The sequence below is a fragment of the Pelobates fuscus genome, chromosome 3, assembly GCF_036172605.1.
Source record: "Pelobates fuscus isolate aPelFus1 chromosome 3, aPelFus1.pri, whole genome shotgun sequence".
NCBI lineage: Eukaryota > Metazoa > Chordata > Amphibia > Anura > Pelobatidae > Pelobates > Pelobates fuscus.
In genome coordinates, this window is record NC_086319.1 from 226,893,342 (window position 1) to 226,912,540 (window position 19,199).

Below are 19,199 nucleotides of genomic sequence, written 5' to 3' on the forward strand. Positions count from 1 at the left end.
GTCATAAAAGACACTGGGCGCTTCATCGCTTTTCTGGATCACCTCAACTGTCTTCGACATGTTAATGGCTTTCTTTCCTCCGGCTTTCATGCCAGCAATTATAGCGTCTCTATAGGCTCTGAGTTGAACCATATCAGCACCATTTACGTTCCAATCGGGATCAGTGTTGGGATAATGTGTTGCGGCCCATGCTGCTGGATTAGCTTGGTTCAAAGCACGGGCTCTATCCTCTAATGCTTTAATGGCTGCTTGATTTATTCTTGTCCTTTCCTCATTGTTAAATAAAGTCATTAGTAACTGCTGGCAATCAGCCCATGTCGGATTATGCGTCTGTACTATTGAGGTGAACAGATCAGTCATGGCTTGTGGTTTCTCAGTATACGAGGAATTATGGGTCTTCCAGTTTAAAAGGTCGGTAGTGGTGAAAGGGACATATACGAAGACAGGGTCAGCGTGTGCCATTTGACCTGCGGCATCGATATAAGCTGACCCGGGATTTAAGCGAAGAGGCATCTGATAGTGCTTTAATTGTTGGGCACCAGTCAACTGTCGGGTTTGGATGGGGCTACGTAGGGAAGCGTCAGTCATGGGTTCCGGTCGGGGAGAGATAGGGTATGGGGATGTGGGAGGTCGGTTTTGGGAAAAGGTCGTAAATAAAACACTTCGAGCCGAGCTAGATGAAGCTTGACCGGAAGTCTGAAGTGGCGCCAAATCAGGATATTCGTTTCTAATGGGGGTGGATTCTGGTTCCGGAAGGGGAGATTTAGTACGAGGGGGGGTGGATCCTGTACTGGAGGAGGAAGCGGAAGTGGATGAGGGTAATGAGGGAAGGGTTACAGGACTTCCTGTATTTGCGTCACTTCCTCTTACCGGAAAGTAAGGGGGCGGCAAAGGGATCTCGGACTCAGGGGGCGTGTCCAAAATGGGCCTAACACCAGTCCTAGTGGACGAACAAGTCCTAGCTACCATGAGGCGACACTGCTCCTCGTGGCATGTCCGGAGCCATTTTGGCGAGTCATTTACGGCCTGTCTCCAACAATCAATATAAGGAAACTGGCCGTAAAGTTCAGGCCTACCCGATACAGCCACGTGTAAGCGCTGTACCAGAGTTGGATCCAAACTGCCACGTGGCGGCCATGCCGCAACCAAAGTAGGCCACTCCCTAGTACACAAAGTGACCAAACGTACAGGAGACATCTTTACCCCAAAATCACAAACTTTGAATCCCTTTTTAAAATTCTTAACCATACATCCTAAGGGATCCGGAATCGTTGACTGCGACGCACCCATACTTAACAATGGAACGTCGTCGACAACGATTACTATACACGCGTACTATTCAACAGTCACACCCGTTTCCTCTGGCAACAGCACCACGTGGTACGGTTACCAAGTGAAACGTACACAATAACAATAAACACTCAGGGAATTCCCGTACACACACAGCTGCTACACCAGTCACTATATAATCAATATTATGCCCTTTGGCGTAACTACACAGTCACCCACGCTATAATTCTCTATATACGAATTACCCGTCTATAACACACCCCAGTAACATCGTCTTTTACAAATAGCAGTTACAGTACGGTTAGCATAGGTCAAAGCACAAGTTAAGGTCACAATACAATTATTAGTGGTTATGGTGTTAAACATGCAATGGACGACAATGATTAGTACTTATTATATAATGTCAGTAAATATACAGGGTTATGGTACCGTGCACTATAATACAGCAACACACTATTAACACTCTCGCTAGACGGCTGAGCTCGCGCTATCTAACAAGATATACACTTTACTAAAACAATCGTTAACACATTTACAATTCCCAACTAAACTATTGGCCAGTACCTTGAATGGACTACCTAAAACTATATACACCCGTTTTGGTTAGCCACACTGCCCAATCACCACATATATAGCGAGCTAGAGAACCGAATTTACACAGACGCCTCTTAGTCGCACTATACAACGAGCTAGAGAACCGAATTTACACAGGCGCCTCTTAGTCGTACTATCAAAAGTCTAGTGGGTTCCAAATTTACACGCCTTCCCACTTAGCCCAGATAGGATGAGAACTAGCGAACCGAATTTACACAGGCGCCGCTTAGTCTCCCGGTCCCTCCGACCTAGCGAACGTAATATACACCCTAGAACGCTAGTCTAGACAAGACACCGGTGTCCGGCTAGGGCTATTTACACCAGGACCCCGCCTGACTAACCAAATCAAACGGTCTGACTAAAGAGCGTTCGATCGAGCGGTGCGCCTTCGCTCCTTCCCTCCGACAGAGGGGGCAGATACAGATTCAAAAACCCCTTTGGGCCTACCGCACAATCGGTATACCCCTAGCGGGTCCTGCCGTCTAAAACAGCAGTTATCTTACCTCCTCGTTCCTGAACCTGAGTTCACACTCATCGACGGGGACACCCCAGCACTTCTCACGTAGAGGCCGATGATCTCCTGGACAACAGACCAGTGGCGCCGAGACGAAGGGAGGTCCACGCAGAAGTTCAGGGGTGCAGCCGTAGAGAACGTGGGCAAAGATAGACCGTCTCACGCCTCTGCCTCTCAGCTACCGTTGAACGATGAGCTTCCCGGCCAACGCACCAAATGATACCGGAGAAACTGACGGAAGCCAAGCACAGAGAGATGGACACAGGTTTCTTCAGGAAGGAAGAGATTCTTTATTGGATCACCGATCGGGACTCAGAGGGACTAGCGTCACCAAAATACAGCAAAGTCTGAGTACTGAATACATAGAGTACATTCCTTATATAGCACTGTAGCTCCTCCCACAATTAACTACACCCACACATACCCTTAACCTATTTAATGAATAGAGTCTAAACTCATCCATCCGGTCTAACCACGTGGCTCATCTGATACAAAGGAGAGGGACGCGTAATTCCAGTTCTTACATTCCTGCACCTGGTCAGTACAGTGATGACAGTATCTTAGCTACGTGTTATTAACTAACTGATACTACAAACACATATACATACATATGCCTTGTGGCAATCTTAGCCTGCTAAACTTGTATTTTACTGGAATTACATCACATCATGATTCCCTTTTATTCCAGAAGTTTGGTCCTTAAGGGGTTAAAGAGACACTATAGTCACTAGAACAACTACAGCTTATTGAATTTGTTTTGGTGAATAGAATCATTACCTACTTTTCAGAGAAAATGCAGTGTTTACATTACAGCCTAGTGATAACTTCACTGGCCACTCCTAGATGGCTGTTAGAGAATGATCCTTCTTGGGTCATGGCTGCCTAAAATGCCTCCAAACATTCAGTGTCTCCATCCTCTGCATGCAGACACTGACCTTTCCTCTTAGAGATTCATTGATTCAATTCATCTCTAGGAGGAGATGCTGATTGGCCAGGGCTGTGTTTGAATTGTGCTGGCTCTGCCCCTGATCTGTCTCTTTGTCAGTCTCAGAAGCATTGTGATTGGATCAGGCTACCACTTCTGCTGATGTCAGCAGACAGTGGACAGGTCTAAAGGAAACAGGGACAAAGCAAGCAGCTCCAGACTTGAATACAAGTAAGATTTTACTATATTTAGGGAGGCATGAGGGGGCCTAGGGGAGCTAGATAGCAGTTTTAACCCTATGGGGTCAGGAATACATGTTTGTGTTCATGACCCTATAGTGCACCTTTAAGTTGTAATAAATATAAAAATAAAATCCTTCATGTTTATAATCACTGACCATTTGCCATCATTAGTTTACATTATTCTGTGTAAATCATTGCAATTCTTAGAAAAGCATACCTGTAGAAACATACCAAATATGAAATGTATAAATAAAAAGAATAAGATCCATAAGTTGCTGTTTGCAAAGTGCTGATGCATTTATAGGATGTGTGTGTAAAACCTAGCAGGCACCCAGTAATGTAGTTTTTGGTTCTGTGTATACGTGAGATTTATTTTTCTGTGTATAAAGTTCTGAGTGTTTAAATTGCTTGAAATAGGCCTCGGTGCAGGCCGAAACATTGCTTTTTGCAATATGCTGAGTGCATGGACCTGATTTTCTTCATACCTGTTAAATTGGGATTTGCCAACCCTGGGCCTGGAGCACCTGAATTGCATGCAAGAGTGCAGGATATTTTTGTGTATACTACGAAGTGTTTAAATAAGACATCTTTTTTTTGTGTGTGTTTAGGATGATGCACGACAACTTTTTGTATTGGCTGGGGCAGCAGAGGAAGGCTTCATGACTGCAGAGCTTGCTGGAGTCATCAAACGTTTATGGAAAGATGGTGGAGTGCAGGCCTGTTTTAACAGATCAAGGGAATACCAGCTCAATGACTCTGCTGCGTAGTGAGTATTATGCTCATTTTATTTGTAATTAAAGTGGAAAGGTCTCTGTTAATGGATGTTGCATACCTATACATGTGTTCCGGCTTTGTGAAAATTCCCCTTGTCATCATATTCATCAAATTTTAATTTACCTGCTAAATGAGGCTATAAATTGTAACGGATGGCATAGAAACCTTTTGACTCGTTAAAGAAATGCACCAAATACAGCATACTGTAGTGGTTATGGTGCTTGACGTGATCTTTTATTGCAAATTTTTGAACTGGACCTCAAAGTTTCAAACCCAAAGTAGGTTTTTATCCCTTCCCCATCTTTGCTTTTTAAAGTGATATTCTGGACCCCTAAAGAAATTTAGCTTGTGAAGAGCGTATCCCTTTTCCCTCCCTATTTAGAAAAAGTGTATATTTCAATAGAAAATTGCATTTTTATAAATCAATGTTACACCCACTGGGCTTTCAAGCATAAAACAGGTCCTGTTACTTCCTGGTTTGGCTAGCTCACTGGAGCTAAACTCAAAAAGCATCAATTGCTCCGAGCACCTGCCTTGCAAAGACTTTTCATTGAACTGCATAGGGATATCTGTGATTGGACAGCCACAGAAAAAGAAGGGAAGGTTTAGCAATATCTTTTTTTTCTTTTTAGCTATATCCCCTATGAAAAAAAAAAAAAATGATTTTTTCATTTGGGGTATGTCTACTTAACAGTGATTTTATTAATTTTCATATTAGCAGTTCAGTGTCCCCTTGTGATTAATTTGTTTGTTTCATAAGGGACACTGTAGGTAAGTACTACACTAATAGCCAGTTCTTAAAGTTAATCTCCACAGAAAGCCTGGAGTGTCCATGACATTCACCAGGGATACAATTCTGCTCGCTCGTGGTGATTGTCCAGGTTGTATTTTTTTTTGTCCTTTTACAGCGACATTATGGGTACATGGGTATATTGACTAAACAAAGTATCACACAATAGAATATCGCTTAAGATAGGAATAAAAAAATAGTATTTAACAGAACTCATAAAGTTTTTAAATGTTTAGCTTGTATATTGGCAATCACAGTGCAGTACTTCATACTTTTGAATAGAAACAGTTATAATTTAGGTGAAGGTTGTTTTGGTAAAAATAAAATACTAGTCAGAAGGAGATTTCCACAAAAGTGGAATGTGAGAACTCAAAAAATGTTTCTGTAGACAGGGACAATTTTTCTGTGAACCATAACATTGTTTTTATTCTGAAATGCTATATGACTGTGTCTATCAGGTGTGTTGCAGTGATGATTCACTGACCAGTGATGTATTGCCCTTTTCACTAAATTGGCATTTTCATAGACCAGATGACTTTACAAAGTTTTTATAATAGAGCGACTAAGGTTTCTGAAGTGTAGAAATCCACAGAAAAAGCATCCTTGTTGAAGAAAGCTTCTTTTAATAGCTTTAAAGCTTCTGTCCACCCACTCTTCTTTTTATAATGTAATTGCATATATGACTGATGTGTGACGCATCATTTACTTGTTCTAAAAATAAGAGTTCTTAAGGATTAAGTATAAATATTGGAACTGCTATTTCATTAGGTCCAAAAACAAAGTATATATCTGCATTAGAGTTTGTAAAATTAATTTATGTGCTTGTTTATTTAGCTCAACTTTTGCAACCTTACGAATTGTGATCACTTTTGTTAAAACTGAATAATTAATTCAAAGTCATTTAATATTGACTTAAAAGTTATGTTCCCTCAAAGCACTTTTTAAAGTTAGTTATGATATTTTGACATACTAGAATAGGGGTGACATTGCACAGGTGTGTATTTTTTTTTTTTTTTTTTACAAACCTCTTTTCTTAAAGTTATAGTGCCTCTGTTCCTAGTTCTGCAGTTTCCAGTGATGATAAATGAAAAATCGGTAAAAAAAAAAAGAAAAGCTTTTTACTCACCATTTTCCAGCGCTAAGACTCCAGCTTACCTCTCTGCCTTCTGTAATGTCATTGAGGAGACGACATGGCTTCCTGGTAACTGGTTCAATCCAATGCTCCGCACAGAGGATCATTGGAAACGTGACATCCTTTGCTTCTTATAGGAAAGCATTGAATTCAATGCTTTTGTAAAAGCTTTCATGTCATGTCCAAATTTTGCTCTGTCAGTGCAGCAGATGCACATCTAGTGGCCAGGGGCAGAGGGGGCCATGTCTCCCCCCCCCCCCATCCCACATCATGCAGTGCTCCCCCTTGTGTCCCCCTATTGAAATTGAAGCCGAGAGCATTGAGTCTCCCTTCACAAGCAGCAGGAGCATTTTGCACCAGGGTCCTTTCTACAGTTCCACCACTGTGCAGCAGCTTCACTGGCACACAAGCTGTGCCCCTGCATGGAAGATCGCCTCCCTGTACGCAAGCACCACCCCGGCACAGAGCTTCGTCCCCTCTCTCTAGCAGAGGACCTTGCTGCAGAAAGAGGCCTGAAAATGGCCTCCCAGTTCTCCCACAGCCTCCAGTGCCAGGTAGGCTTCCAGTACTTAGCATGACAGAGTGATCTTGTATGTGCCTGCTACTGAGTGAGCTTGTCTGTAGTGAGCATGTGTGTCAGTGAACTTGTCTGTAGTGAGCATGTGTGTCAATGAGCTTGTGTGTGTGAGCAGGGCCGCCATCAGGGGGTGACAACCATAACGGTTGTCACGGGCCCGGCGGTCCTGGGGGGCCCGGACTGCTTTGGCAGTCCAGGGTCCCACAATAACTCTCTGCACATATATAAAGCGATGATCGCTATATATATGTGCAGCCGCGGGCCCCCCGGCTCCCTACACTTGCAGAGGGGGCCCAGCGGACTGCAAGTGTACTTACAAGCTCTTCCCTCTCTGTAACTCCCGCGAGATTTGCGGCCGTTAGAGCGTTGCCATGGCAACGCTCCGCGCGCCACGCACGCCGCTCTCGCGGGAGTTACACACATTACAAGCTCTTCCCTCTCTGTAACTCCCGCGAGATTTGCGGCCGTTAGAGCGTTGCCATGGCAACGCTCCGCGCGCCACGCACGCCGCTCTCGCGGGAGTTACAGAGAGGGAAGAGCTTGTAAGTACACTTGCAGTCCGCTGGGCCCCCTCTGCAAGTGTAGGGAGCCGGGGGGCCCACAATGCCACCGGACCACCAGGGATCTTGGAATCTACCCCCTACCTGGACCAGGTAAGAACCAGGGAGGGAGGAATATCTTTTTGGAATGCCCCATTTACACTACACTAACACACACACACTGCATACACACATTACACTAACTAACACACACACACACACTGCATACACACATTACACTAACACACACACACTGCATACACACATTACACTAACACACACACACACACTGCATACACACATTACACTAACACACACACACACACTGCATACACACATTACACTAACACACACACACACACACACTGCATACACACATTACACTAACACACACACACACTGCATACACACATTACACTAACACACACTGCATACACACATTACACTAACACACACACACTGCATACACATTACACTAACACACACACTGCATACACACATTACACTAACACACACACTGCATTCACACATTACACTAACACACACACTGCATTCACACATTACACTAACACACACACTGCATTCACATATTACACTAACACACACACTCTGCATTCACTACACTAACACACTCTGCATTCACTACACTAACACACACACACACACACACTCTGCATCCACTACACTAACACACACACACTCTGCATCCACTACACTAACACACACTCTGCATCCACTACACTAACACACACACACTGCATCCACTACACTAACACACACACACTGCATTCACTACACTAACACACACTCTGCATCCACTACACTAACACACACTCTGCATTCACTACACTAACACACACACACACACTCTGCATTCACTACACTAACACACACACACACACACACACACACACACACACACTCTGCATCCACTACACTAACACACACACACTCTGCATCCACTACACTGACACACACTCTGCATTCATTACACTGACACACACTCTGCATCCACTACACTGACACACACTCTGCATTAACTATACACACAGCACTACACAAACATCCTGTATTCACAGTACACACACTACATCCACCACACATTCAAACACTCTGCATTCACTATACAGAGACACTGTGTCTAATACACACACTACATGCACTACAGACACCTCATCCACTAAACACATTGCATCTAGTACACACAAAGACTACATCCACTACACAAACACACACTACATCCACTACTCAAACACACTCTGCGTTCACTATACACACTGCATCCGCTTCACAAACACACACTCTGCATTCACTGCACAAACAGTATCTAATACACACAATCACTACATCCATTACACACATTCTAATTCACTTCCACTATACACACCACATTCAGTCCTGCATCATTTGCAGCGGACTAGGTAGGAGGCCCAGACCGTGTGCTTTGTTAGGGGCCCCAAAATTTCTGGTGGCGGCCCTGTGTGTGAGAGCTTGTCTGTAGTGAGCTTGTGTGTGTGTAAGTGAGCTTGTCTGTAGTAAGAGTGTGTGTATCAGTGAGCTTGTTCACTCCCACGGCAGCAGGCTTTAAATGGTTTCCATGTTTTTTCTGTTTCTCACACACACACACACACACTCTCACTCTCACACGCACCCTCACATACATACATACATACATACATACATACATACATACATACATACATACATACATTCACACGTTTTATAACTGCCTCCCCTAAATATGAATCCTGGAGAAGCCACTTCTAGTGGCTGTCAGGAAGACGGCAATAAGAGGTATTTTAACCCCTTAAGGACGCAGCTTCAGAAGCTGGACATACCCTTAAGGACTCAAGCTATTTTTGCATTTTCTGCTGTTTGTGTTCAACTGCAATTTGCATCGCTCTCATTTATTGAACCAACACATATTATATGTCGTTTTTTAAAGGACAAAATGGGCTTTACTTTGATGTGACTTATACATATATAAAATCTAATTTATTATTAAAAAACATAAAAAAATGAAAAAAATATATATATTTTTCACAGTTTTGGCAATAATAGTGTGTGTATAATATGTCCAGCTTAGGAAAAGTAATTAAAAATAAATTCATTTAGGTGTCTTGTTTTTCAAAGTGCATAATATGTAAAGGATTTCAGCTTATTTTAAAAGTTACAGGTCACAAAATACAAGGAGTAATATAAAATTTAAATGTGAAAATCTTTTAGAAGTTGGTATTTTTGACTTGTAAGTTTGACAGCTGTCACAGAAAACAAAATTGCTACACAAAAGTATATATTTATATAAAGAAGACATCACAGGCTATTTATTTAAGGGTATTTTGACACTTTTTACATAGCCATTTTCCCACCAATCTCTGCTACATATTGCAGTAAAATTGTGTTTTTTCTGTTTTTTGAAATACACACATATAACAAGGTTTTTTAAATGTGTATTTTGTAAAGCTGCTGTGTGCTATTCCTGGTCAAAATCCCATTTTGTGTTCAGCAACATCTGCTGAGTACAACAATACCCCCCTTGTATGCCTTTGCCACTATTTTGGGAAGCTATAATGAAATATAAGAGGCCAGACTTTCAGTTTCTACAGTTAGAAAATTCAAAGAAGGATTTAATGGACCTATGTCTTATTTTGGGGCATTATAGTAGTTTGGTTGTTCAAATGACGGCAAAAAGGCCTACCATTTGTGAAAGTAGACACTCCAGGGTATCTCATATGGCATATATTGTGCCTTAACATGTCGCCATTTTTTCGCCATTATATGTCAAAGTTTGTGGTAAAAAAATATTTTTCGCATTTTTTCCTTAAGCATTACATTTGTGCTGGGCATTTTGCATATTTGATATGTTCCACTATGATCAAACACCCCTTATTATGCTCAGCTAAGTCTTCTGAGTAAAACAATAACCCCAATGTATGTCTTTGACACTATTTGGTGACGTTACAGTGCCATAAAGGAGACCTGACCATTTCAGTTTTTAGAGTAGAATTTTGAGAGACGGATTTGCAGGGCTTATGTTTCAATTTGGGCCATTATAGCAGTTTGACTGTTTCAAAAACCGCAAAAAGGCCTACCATTTGTGAAAGTAGACACTCCAGGGTATCTCATATGGCATATATTGTGCCTTAAAATGTCGCCATTTTGTTGCCATTATATGTCAAAGTTTGTGGTAAAAAAATATTTTTCACATTTTTTCCTTAAGCATTACATTTGTGCTGGGCATTTTGTATATTTGAGATGTTCCAATATGATCAAACAACCTAAATTATGCTGAGCTATCTCCTATGAGTAAAACAATACCCCCAATGTAGGCCTTCAGTCGGAATACCTGACGCTACACTGCCATATAGGAGACCTGACCATTTCAGTTTTCACAGAATTTTATAGGTTTATGACTCATTTTGGGTTCTAATAGCAGGTTGCTTATTCAAACTTTCCCCACAAAGGCCTACCGTTTTTTAAAGTAGACACCCCAGGGTATTTCAAAAGGCCCATTTTGAACCTTAGGGTGGAATCATTTTTTCGCTAGTTAGTATCAAGTCTAGTAGTAGTAAGCATTTTCTCTGCCTTTTTGGCACACACTTTGAGATTTTACTGCATAGTTTACAATCCTTAGGTGTGCTACGGCAGTATAACGCTTCATATGTCACTCAGCTATGTCGTCTGAGTACAGCAATACCCTCGTGTGTACCTTTCCCAGGTATATGTGGATGTTGGAGGGGCAACTTTGAGACTCGGCAATTTGAGGTCTGTTTCAAACTTTGAATTTTTACGCTGGGTCCATGTCCCATTTTGGGCATTTAACAGGTTGAGAATTCAAACTTCCCCAACAAAGGCCTACCATTTTTTTAAAGAAGACACCCCAGGGTATTTCAAAAGGCCCGTTTTGAACCTTAGGGTGGGATAATTTTTTCGCTAGTGAGTACCAAGTCTAGTAGTAGTAAGCATTTTCTCTGCCTTTTTGGCACACACTTTGAGATTTTAATGCATAGTTTACAATCCTTAGGTGTGCTACGGCAGTATAATGCTTCATATGTCACTCTGTCACTCAGCTATGTCGTCTGAGTACAGCAATACCCCCGTGTGTACCTTTCTCAGGTATATGTGGATGTTGAAGGGGCACATTTGAGACTCAGTCATTTCAGGTTTGTTTCAAACTTTGAATTTGCATGCTGGGTCCATGTCCCATTTTGGGTCAAACTCTGAGGCACTGTCTGTCACATCTCAATCCGCTGTCAGAATTCTCTAACTGTACTTCCTAAGCATTTTTAACTTTTTACACAAGAACTTTAACAAAACAATGTTATAATAATGTTATTTTATTTTATTTTTTATTAATTTTTTTTTTTTTTTTTTTTTACCCCTAGCATACGCACTAAACTCCCCAATTTCCCAGGAACTATCATCCACCCCAATTAACTAAATAAAAGGTAAAAATAAAATAATATATATATAGTCAGTGGTTAAATAACAGAAGAACTACAACATACTATTGGCCCTGAGTATGAAATAATTTAAAACAGTTCCCAATACAAAGGCCAGGCTGAGAGGGACAATCAGGGCAGTAGAAACTGGTCTCCGTTCGAATGCCTCTCTGGTAACACAGCCTGCACCTTTTCTGGGGGGTCTTTTTTTTGGGGGTTGGTGGTATCCGAAAGCAGAAGTGACCTGTCTGAATATTTCTGCTGCTAGGCCCTGCTGATGGCTCCCCACTGTGGCACTCAGTGAGCAGCACCGAAATTAGCTGGAACTGAAATGTAAGAAAAGTACATTTCAGCTGAGGATTTGCCTTTTTGAAAAGGATGAATGCGTTATGAGTAGCCATTTGCATTAAATAAATGCCCACTTTCTTATACCAGGCCCTGGTCTTTCTCATTATCAGATATGGCTGCAGCAGTTGATCAGACAGGTCAACTCCCCCCATGTGTTTGTTGTATTGCTTAATGCAGACAGGCAGCCGTCTTGTTTCCTGTCTGCCACGGACTGCGACCCTGCGTGTGTGTTCACTGTGCATGGTAGTCAGTATGAACACCTCCTTTTTGTCTCTGTATTTCAGAGCCAGCAGTTCGTCCTGGCATAGAGCAGCAGTTTCCCCCTTTTTAATTTTTTTCTCTGCCAGAGCCTTGGGGAAGCCAGTGCGTGTCTTGCGGATAGTGCCGCAGACCACAGTCTCAAAACAATATAGCATTTTTTGAAGGGGTATGCTATTGTAGTAATTATCAAGGTAGAGGTGGTACCCCTTGTTCAGTAGCGGGTTCATTAGATCCCAAACTATTTTTCCGCTAGCCCCAACTACATCAGGGCAACCTGGGGGATCCCGGTGGCTATCTTTACCTTCATATACTCTGAAGGTATAAACATACCCACTGCTACTTTCACATAACTTGTATAGCTTGATGCCATACCGGGATCTTTTGGCTGGTATGTATTGCTTAAACCCCAGTCTACCCTTGTATTTCATTAGGGACTCGTCAATACATATATTCTTTTGGGGAGTATAAATTAGGCCAAATTCTTTATTAAAATGGTTAATTAGGGGGCGGATTTTAGAGTTTGTCATACTGCGGATGATCTTTGGGGTGGCACTTCAAATTGTCATTGAAGTGCAGAAAGCGCAGTACTGATTCATATCTGGGCCTACTCATGGTCTGAGAGAAAATGGGAGTATTGCATACTGGGTTTTTGGACCAGTACATTCGGATGCTGGGCTTTTTTATAATTCCCATCAGCATGGTTAGTGCCCAGAACTGTTTTAACTCTGGCACACTAGTGGGGTACCAGCTCCCTTTTTTGGCAAGGTGACTTGTTGCATTTTGTGCCAGATACTGCGCTGCATAAATATTTGTTTGTGTAACTATCTGCCCTAAAAAATCATCCCCAAGGAACAGCTCCATAAAATCCTGGGAGTTATAGCTGGTCACGTCTCCCTGAATACCAGGAGTCGCAGTGAACAGAAAGATGTCGGGGACAAAATTGTTAGGGGGCACCCAAATATCAGCGCCAGGAGCAGTGCCAGGGGTATCTTCACTCTCTTCATCTGTGTCTGGCACATAGTCACCCTCTACACTCTCTGAGGCAGTGTCGGTTGCCTCTGAGTCGGCTGCTAATATATTATATGCCTCCTCGGCACTAAACCTTCTAAGCATGGTCAAAGCTTAAAATTAACTTTAACTAAATAACGTATTTTTTTTTGTTTTTTTTAACTTTTTTTTTATACTTTTTTTGTTTTCTGAACTTTTTTTAATACTTTTTTTTAACTTTTTTAAAACTCTTAAAAACTTCTAAAAACTTAAAAAAAATTAACCCCTGTGGGTAAAAACAGAAATCAGATCACCGCTAAACACAGTGCTTACACCTAGCAAAGCAGAAATGCTTTGACTTAAAATAAACTACTTTTTTTTCCTCTTTTTTCCTTTTTTCACTTTTTTTATGATTTTATAAACTTTTACAAACTTTTAATAACTTTTAATAACTTTCTAAAACTTTTCAGCTTCCTAGCTACACTAATGCTAGATTCCCCAATTCCCCCTAGCTTCAATCCACCCCAGCTAACTAATTAACTGAAAATAATAGTACAAAAAAAAAATTAAATATATTTAACCCCTGAGGGTTTAAAATAAAATAAAGTTAACCCCTGAGGGTTACAAAAAAAAAACTGATCTCAGTAAAGTACTGTGATCAGTATTGTGATCACTGCTGCCAGTGATCAAAGGGTTAAACCCTTGTTAATTTTTACAGGGAAAGGAAGTAAAGGGATTTTTTTAACTTTAAAATACTTTGTGTCTGTCAGGGACAAAAAATTTCAACCGATCCGTCTCTCTCCACTTCTAAACACACACAGAGGTGGAGGGAGGAGGATCAGGAAATCCCAGCAGCACTGTGATCGCTGTGACTGGCTGTCACAGCGATCACATGTGCTGGGACAGCGCTATTGGCTGATGCTGGGCTTCCTCAAACGCCGAGGCACCCAGCAACAGCGTTAACCCCACGATCGCCGCGATCTGGCGTTAACTTTAGTAAATGACGGAAATTTTCCGTCAAGCGTCCTTAAGGGTAGGTCTGCCTTGACGGAAAATTTCCGTCCAGCGTCGTTAAGGGGTTAATCCTGCAATGTAAACATGGATAAAAAATAAAAAACTGCAGTGTTTTCTAACGCAGAGTTAAAATGACAGGACCATGACCATAGGTGTAATATAGTTAATCCTTTTCAGTTGTTGGTAAGGGACAAAAGTCATTCATGTACAAAGGGTGTTCGGACTCGATTTGTTTCTTCCAAAAAAAAACAAACCTATAATTTCATGTAACTGAAAAGAACAGATGAGGAGGGCATTTTTCTTTTACAGTAGAAAGGAATGTTGGGACTCCATTTTACTGTGAGTACACCTTTAAAAAAAAGTTGTCTCTGTCCCTGTTCTGGTAGACGGCCACTAGAGGCTGTTTTAGGACTGCAGTGTAAACAGTGCAGTTTCTCTAAAACTGCAATGTTTTACATTTTAGGACTAACGGCAATAGGGACACTGCACCTAGAGCACTCTAATGAGCTGAATAAGTCTCCTATAATGTCCCTTTTAGTTAGTTTTGCTATATTTTGTATTAATTACAGCAGTAAACATGTGTAGAATACTGAACTTGATATACCTGCTTGTTTCCCTCTAGATCAGTTGTTGTCTTTTGATTTTATGGGTTATGCAATACTGGGAGCGAAACCGGTTGCTGCAGGATTTACTTGTTTTGATGATGTTTATTTCACATTTTCTGATTGTTGTAATCACTTTTATATAAAGCTTTGATTTGTTTAAGCTTACAGTGACGCAGGTTCTTGAAGCTCAGAAACCAGAAAACAAGTTTATCTTTTTATTTTATTTTTTTGTTTGGTTGCTTTTGGCTGTTTTTGGTGTGTGTGTGTGTTTTTTGTTTTTTGTTTTTTATAGATGGAAGATGGAACAATGTTGGTTTCCCCTCATTCTGGATTCTGCTTATAGTCTATATCTGTGGTCAAATTAAAGGTCGAACTTTTGCTATTGTTTTAGGATTTGTATTATCAAAGTCCAAACAAATTAACCTTTCAGTATCATTGAAGGAATAGGTGTTCTATAATGTTAGTTTGTTAATGGTCCATCTTTGATCAAGGGATTAGATGGCTTTCTGTGTAGGAAAATAAAAATTATTTCTGTGCCAAACTTTCGGTTATCTGTAGAACTACCGGTACTTTATCGAGGGTAGCAAATGGTGTTTAAAAAGCACTGCCCACATTCCTTTAAAGGCAGGTGCTCTGGGCAATTTCCTGACTCTTGAGTAACAAGACCGATTCTCTGACAGCCAGGATGGTGTCTATGTCTATTGAGATATGCAATTTTTGGAAAATTAAAAAAAAGGACACGCTATTCACACAGTAAGCCTTTATGCAACTGAAGTGCTTTAGAGGTCTGGAGTGTCCCTTTAAGAATAAAGGTAAAAGGATCTCTGCGTAAGACATGGTTTTAAAAATATTCTTGTATGAATTCCTCTAACGGGCAGTCCTTGGGAATTTCCAACAATACTGTAAAAGGAGTAGCCCAGGCATTTCAACCAATGAGTCTTCTCCCATTCATATTCTCTAAATCCAGATTTAAATCCTTCTTAATTACTTATGTCCGAATAGCATGATCATTTAAATATCACATCTTTGATTTAGTTCAGGGCTTGACAAATTTGTATGGAATCTAGGAGCCAAAGCTAAAAAGTTAGGAGCTTGTTTTTTTGTTTTTTTTGTTTTAAATAGCGGAGTTTAATTTACAACAATAAATATACCATTCCTAAAGAGATACTATATAGTCACCAGAATCACTACAGCTTATTAATGTTCTGGTGTTTACATTGCTGCCTAGTAACACCTATAGTGACAGTCACTCAGACAGCCACTAAAGTGCTTCCTATCTCAGTGCTGCACAGTGTGCAGCACCTTTGTTCAGCGTCTCCACACTCTGCATAGAGGTACTGAATGTTACCCATAGAGAACATGCGCAATATCCTCACAATGCTTTCCTAGGGATCATAAAGATTGATCTCAGCCGGCATGGCGTGGGGAAAAAGGTGAGTAAAAACACCTCTCTCGTGATCGGAGGGGGGCAGGTCCTTAAACAGACACACACACAAACACTCTGACATACACTGTCAAGACACCCACACATTTTCTTATACACACAAACACTGACATGCAAACACGCATTTTCTCACACACACACTCACTCATTGACTTTTTAAATTACAATCCGCTCAGCTTCCCTACCTTTGGGAGAGCTGAGCGGACTTTCCCTGGGGTCCAGTAGGGCTGCTCTTCCTGTGTGCGAGGGAGCAGTAATCTACCTTCCTCTCTGCTCCCTGTAGTGATGCCGGGGCCGGAATTAGGTCATATTCCGGCTTCCGGCATCACTAGACAGCGCGAGGGAGCAGAGAGGAGCTGCAGGAAGATCACTGCTCCCCCTGCCTGCTGCCTCCGTGGAGTCCAGGGCGGCCGCCTCTACGATCCCTGAGCCAGTTGCCTCTATGATCCCCAGAGTGGTTGGCTACATGCTCCCTGAGCCGGCCGCCCTCATTCTCCCCAGGGCGGTTGGCTACATGCTTTCTGAGCCTGCCGCTTCCATGCTCCCCACGGCAACCGGCCGGCTCTAATGTTCCCCCATCGGCCGCTTTAGCTAAAGGGCTGCAAATCCAGGCGCCAGGGTGAAATTTCTAGTCGCCATGGCCACCTGGCGCCTGGGATTTATTGAGCCCTGCTCTAATCTTAGGGTGAAGCCTGATATAATTGCTTTCTTAAGTGATGAAGAATACCAACGGTAAACATTGGTTCAGTCCAACTAGACCCATATATGAAATCACACCACCAATTTCTCAGGATGTTAGGTTTTCTTGAAAATTTTATAACTTAATATTTTTGTTAGAAGCTGAATATATTTTTTTAATTTTCACATTTCTTTCTCAGTAAATGTTTACTTCTTTATTTTCAGTTATCTTAATGACTTGGACAGGATAGCTCAAAACAGTTACATACCTACTCAACAAGATGTGCTTCGGACTAGAGTGAAAACTACTGGGATAGTTGAAACACATTTTACCTTCAAAGATCTCCATTTCAAGTAAGTGTATTTTGTGAAAGCTTCTTTACATAATGTGTGCTCCATAGCTATGCTAAATCGTGTTGGAAGGGACTGGTTAACTCTAATACATATAAAAACACATATTAATTTGACTTGCTATGAATTCCCATGAGCAGTGTTATCGAAGATTTACGAAGAACACCTTGCAGGCTAGTTTATGGTCTCATACAGCTAATAAGAGGTGTGAATGGTGTAACCCCACTCTCGAACTGCTCGAGATTGCAGTGTTTAATGCAAAACCATTATAACATTGCTATAATTGCTATACATTCCCTGCTATTATCTTGATTCCTGTGCAACCTCTTGTATGTAGAATTTGCTATATTTTACTTATCTTGTTTCCAGCACTTTCTGCTTAGTGAGAACCATTTGCCAGGACAATCATGGAGCTCCTGCGCAAGCACTTCTTGTCTCCAATGCTTCTGCTAGAAAAGGAGTTAGTGTGATGTCACAGGGGGCAGAGCAGGTGGCTGCAAAAGCCTTGTCTCAGTGCTGGAAACAAGATAAGTAAAATATGTTTGACTTTCAACATTGAGCATCACATAACCAAATCATGCTTGGTTGTTGCTGTGGAAGCTCCTTCTAATGTCTGTCCGGAAGACAGTCACTAGAAATGTGTCGATCGTGCAAAGTATCTCCATAACAGCAATGTTTTATATTACAGAACTAAAACTACAGGGCCACTGCACCAAGACCACTAACATTGAGATGAATTGGTCTGGGAGGCTACAGTGGTAGTTTAATAAAAAAAAAAACATTTTAGTAAAATGTACTTCACCAAATCAGTTTGCCACATTTGTTAGACATTCTATAAAAACCTAGCAAGGTAAACATGCTCTATCACAGATGATTATCATTTATGTTTTTTCTCTCTCTCAAAATATAAGAATAATTTTGGAATTTACTTGATCGTTTTTTGTTTGTTTTTTTGGACTACATTGCACTGTTCTGCTCTCTCAATGCTATTCTATTCAAGTAGATATTAGTTTCACTGTTATTTGTTGCAGAAGCTGTCTTGATCGACAGTCACCCTATTTTCTGCTCTGTACAGGGGTTGCTTACTGATAACGTGGCTCCTGAAGGTTGAAATGCCAAATCTAATATATTTATATATATATATATATATATATATATATATATATATATATATATATATATATATATATATATATATATATATATATAATTGATTTAGTTTCTGCTTATCAAAAAAAGTTATTCACACATTTCTACAGCTTGGCATGGAAGTTTTTTTTGTGCATTATCTGTCAGTTTTACACGTGTTCCAACTCCTTATCATGTGGCATCAATTTTGTTTGCTCCTTTTTCCATCCTCTGCAAGCAAAGGTTTCTGGGCTCTAACAATGTGCCAGGATATGACATCATGCATTAACACGCTGTCATTAAAATTCACCACAAGTGTACTGTGAGGGTGCACAGCCGTAGAGATCCCCAAGTGACATTAGCAATAGGCTTCTACATATCTCCAAACTAATTTCTTATTCCTTAACAGAAAAGACAAATGGGTAATGAGATATCAGATAATCCTGGATCACTGATTTTAAAGGGACCTGCATCACATTGGGAGAATTCTCATTCAAATCTCTAGCTTTGAATGAGAAATGTATCTCACTCTCTAGGTTGAAAAAAGCAGGCAAATGTTTTTGT

At 41.1% G+C, this 19,199-nt stretch overlaps 1 protein-coding gene across 1 annotated transcript in view; it reads left to right on the forward strand.

The window, feature by feature from the left end:
- Positions 1-19,199, forward strand: part of GNAI1 (G protein subunit alpha i1) — a 104,027-nt gene that overhangs the window by 71,324 nt on the left and 13,504 nt on the right. The window contains exons 4-5 of the mRNA XM_063448175.1: positions 4,174-4,331; positions 17,382-17,510. Of these exons, the coding sequence (XP_063304245.1) occupies positions 4,174-4,331; positions 17,382-17,510 (287 nt within the window). The remainder of the gene's footprint in view (positions 1-4,173; positions 4,332-17,381; positions 17,511-19,199) is intronic.